General features: G+C 37.3%; 1 protein-coding gene across 1 annotated transcript; it reads left to right on the top strand.

Annotated features, from left to right (window-relative positions):
• On the top strand, window positions 1,090-2,723 carry LOC109345211 (trihelix transcription factor ASIL1-like). Its single transcript, XM_019584066.1, has one exon. The coding sequence runs from the start codon at window positions 1,337-1,339 to the stop codon at window positions 2,279-2,281; it is 945 nt and encodes a 314-aa protein (XP_019439611.1). The 5' UTR covers window positions 1,090-1,336; the 3' UTR covers window positions 2,282-2,723.

Raw genomic sequence — 2,788 nt, 5'->3', positions numbered from 1 at the left:
CACCATTTTCTAATGAGTTTTCTATCTTGAATTTTTATCCATATCTTGAGGATATTCGTGAACATTTTCATTATTTATTTATTAACTCATAAAGGAAAAACCTCTAAAAGAACAGATTTATGATATATTGTTTTTATTTGGATCCTTAAACATGTTTTTCATAATAATCGTTGAGTTTGTTTTCATATTCTAATATAAAAGAAGAATTATAGTTTAGGCACATAATCTTGCTTGTGAGATTAGTCTCACCTAGCAAATGAAATAACACTTTAAAGAAAAAAATGTAATGAGAAACTTTAACATATTTTTTTTTTTGTATTCTTTTTGCGCTTTTGGGCAATAAATTATTATTTTTGGATATGTGACTATTTTTCTTAACGAGTATTGTTCCCAAGAATCAAATTATTGACATTTTGATCATAATAGTGATAAAACAAGATTTACACCATAAGAGGAACATCTTATTGATCACATTTAACTCCCTTATGATAGAGGGTAGATGCTAATGGTGGACCTCAAGTTAAGTTTTGATATTTAATTAGAATAATTAACCTAAAGATTTAATATGTATAAACTGACAGTGTAAGTGTTTTTATACTGTCAGTAAATTATTCATGATTGATTTGTTAATTATTATTGACTCTCAAACAAAAGTAATACAAATTAAGGGTGGATGATGATATACTGACAATGTAAAAACTTTACATTGTCAATGCCCATATTTTAAACTCTTAACCTAATTATACAATAAGCTAATTGGTGAAAGAAAAGTTGTCAAGTAGGTGTGAATAATTTTAACTCACTAATTGGTAATAATACATCTACCCTAGACTATTAATTTAAAGTTTTTTCTCTTAACATTATACCAATTTTTTATTTTTTTTAGTATAATATCTATGCATTATTAGTATAAAAATTTATATAGTCTATTACTCATTTAAAATATATTTTTTGAAAATTTAATAATAATTCTATAAAATTATGAACAATACAATGACAATGTATCAAACACATTTCCCCCTTATATACACCTACATAATAATGAATTTTCATAGATGTGCACATACATTTTGTTAGTATTTATTTTTTCAGTTTGCATTTGATTGAGATATTTGAATAATAGTTGTATTGTATCGGTCCAGCCAAGCCGATGAAGTTAGCCAGTCACGCACTGGGTGTTCCCCCAACATCACGCGCCCTTTCCCGGCGACCGTACCGCATTATCCCATTCCTTTCTCCTTTCTATTACTTCCGCCGCTATCTCTCTTTCTCTCTCTCACTTACTCTCTTTTTCCCCTCTTTCTCTCTCTAAACCATTCTAACCCTAATTCCTCCGATGCCTGATTTCCCCAATTCCCTAACGCCGCCGGCCACCAATCCCCGCCCCCTCCCCGTGCGCGAGGACTGCTGGACGGAGGAAGCCTCCTCCACCCTCGTCGACGCCTGGGGCCGCCGCTACCTCGAGCTCAACCGCGGCAACCTCCGTCAAAAGGACTGGCAGGATGTCGCTGACGCCGTTAACGCCCTCCACGCCCACTCTAAGAAAACACACCGTACCGACGTTCAGTGCAAGAACCGCATCGACACCATAAAGAAGAAATACAAGATCGAGAAAGCTAGGGTTGCGTCATCCAACGGCGTCGTTTCGTCCTCTTGGCCTTTCTTCGAACGATTAGATGCTTTGATTGGCCCTAACTTCATTGCTAAAAAATCCACATCATCTCCGTCGCCGTCTCCACCGGTGGCGCTCCCTCTCTTGCCATATCGGAAAACACAATCCTCGGTGGCTGCACCGTTTACCGCTGTCGCGCTGCCGCAGAAGCGGGCCGCTGCAGCAATGGATGATGGTTACTTTAGGAGGAATTATTCTGCGATGGCGGCCGCTGCGGCTGCTGCCGAGGCTGATGAGGAGGAGGAGGAAGAAGATGAAGAGGATGAGGAGGAAGAAGATATGATGGAGGATGAAGGAAGAGGTAGTGAAGTGGAGGAAGGAGAGAGAGATAAGGGGAGAGAAGGAATGAGAAGGTTGGCAAAGGCGATAGAGAGGCTCGGGGAAGTGTATGAGAGAGTGGAAGGGCAGAAACTTAGGTATATGGTGGATTTGGAGAAACAGAGGATGCAGTTTACTAAAGATCTTGAAGTTCAGAGGATGCAGATGTTTATGGACACTCAAGTTCAGTTAGAGAGAATTAAGCGTGGGAAGAGATCTGGTTCTAATGGTGAGATTCAATACTTTCTGTTTTTCTGTTATTTTGTATTTATTTTTCTATGTATCCTTTAAATTTGTTGTTTTGGGCTTGATTTGATTACATACCTTACTTGTTAGTGTTTAGTTTTTTTAATGAATGCATGATGTTGTGCATTACATGGTGGTTTTTGAACCCCAGGAGAGTGGGTTGATTTTAGACTTTAGGAAAGTAATGAATGCTATGAAGTAGTTGTTTTGAATGGTTCTACAATTATATATACTAGCAAGTGGTGTAATTTAATAGTTTGTTATGGAGGGTTCTTTATAGTTTATGATGATACAATAGTGGATGGAAATTTTCATATAAAATATGCTAGTCCTTTAAGGTTGGCTTTACAGGGTTTTCTGTAGATGGTTTAGTGCTGTGATCGCGTGGTGGCCTTTTTAAATATTGGGAGACTGTAAAGTTGTGTTTTGGTTTATTTACATATGTTAATATTGAAGTTTACAAGTGAAAGTCTAAGGATTAACTGATTTTTTCACCTGGCTCCTCCTCATCCTCATTCTCACCCTATCCTCATCACCATCCTCTTCCTCATC

The sequence above is a fragment of the Lupinus angustifolius genome, chromosome LG04 (genome assembly GCF_001865875.1).
Source record: "Lupinus angustifolius cultivar Tanjil chromosome LG04, LupAngTanjil_v1.0, whole genome shotgun sequence".
Taxonomy (NCBI): Eukaryota; Viridiplantae; Streptophyta; class Magnoliopsida; order Fabales; family Fabaceae; genus Lupinus; species Lupinus angustifolius.
The sequence above is the reverse complement of the archived record's forward strand: the minus strand, read 5'-3'. Positions and strand labels throughout refer to the sequence as shown.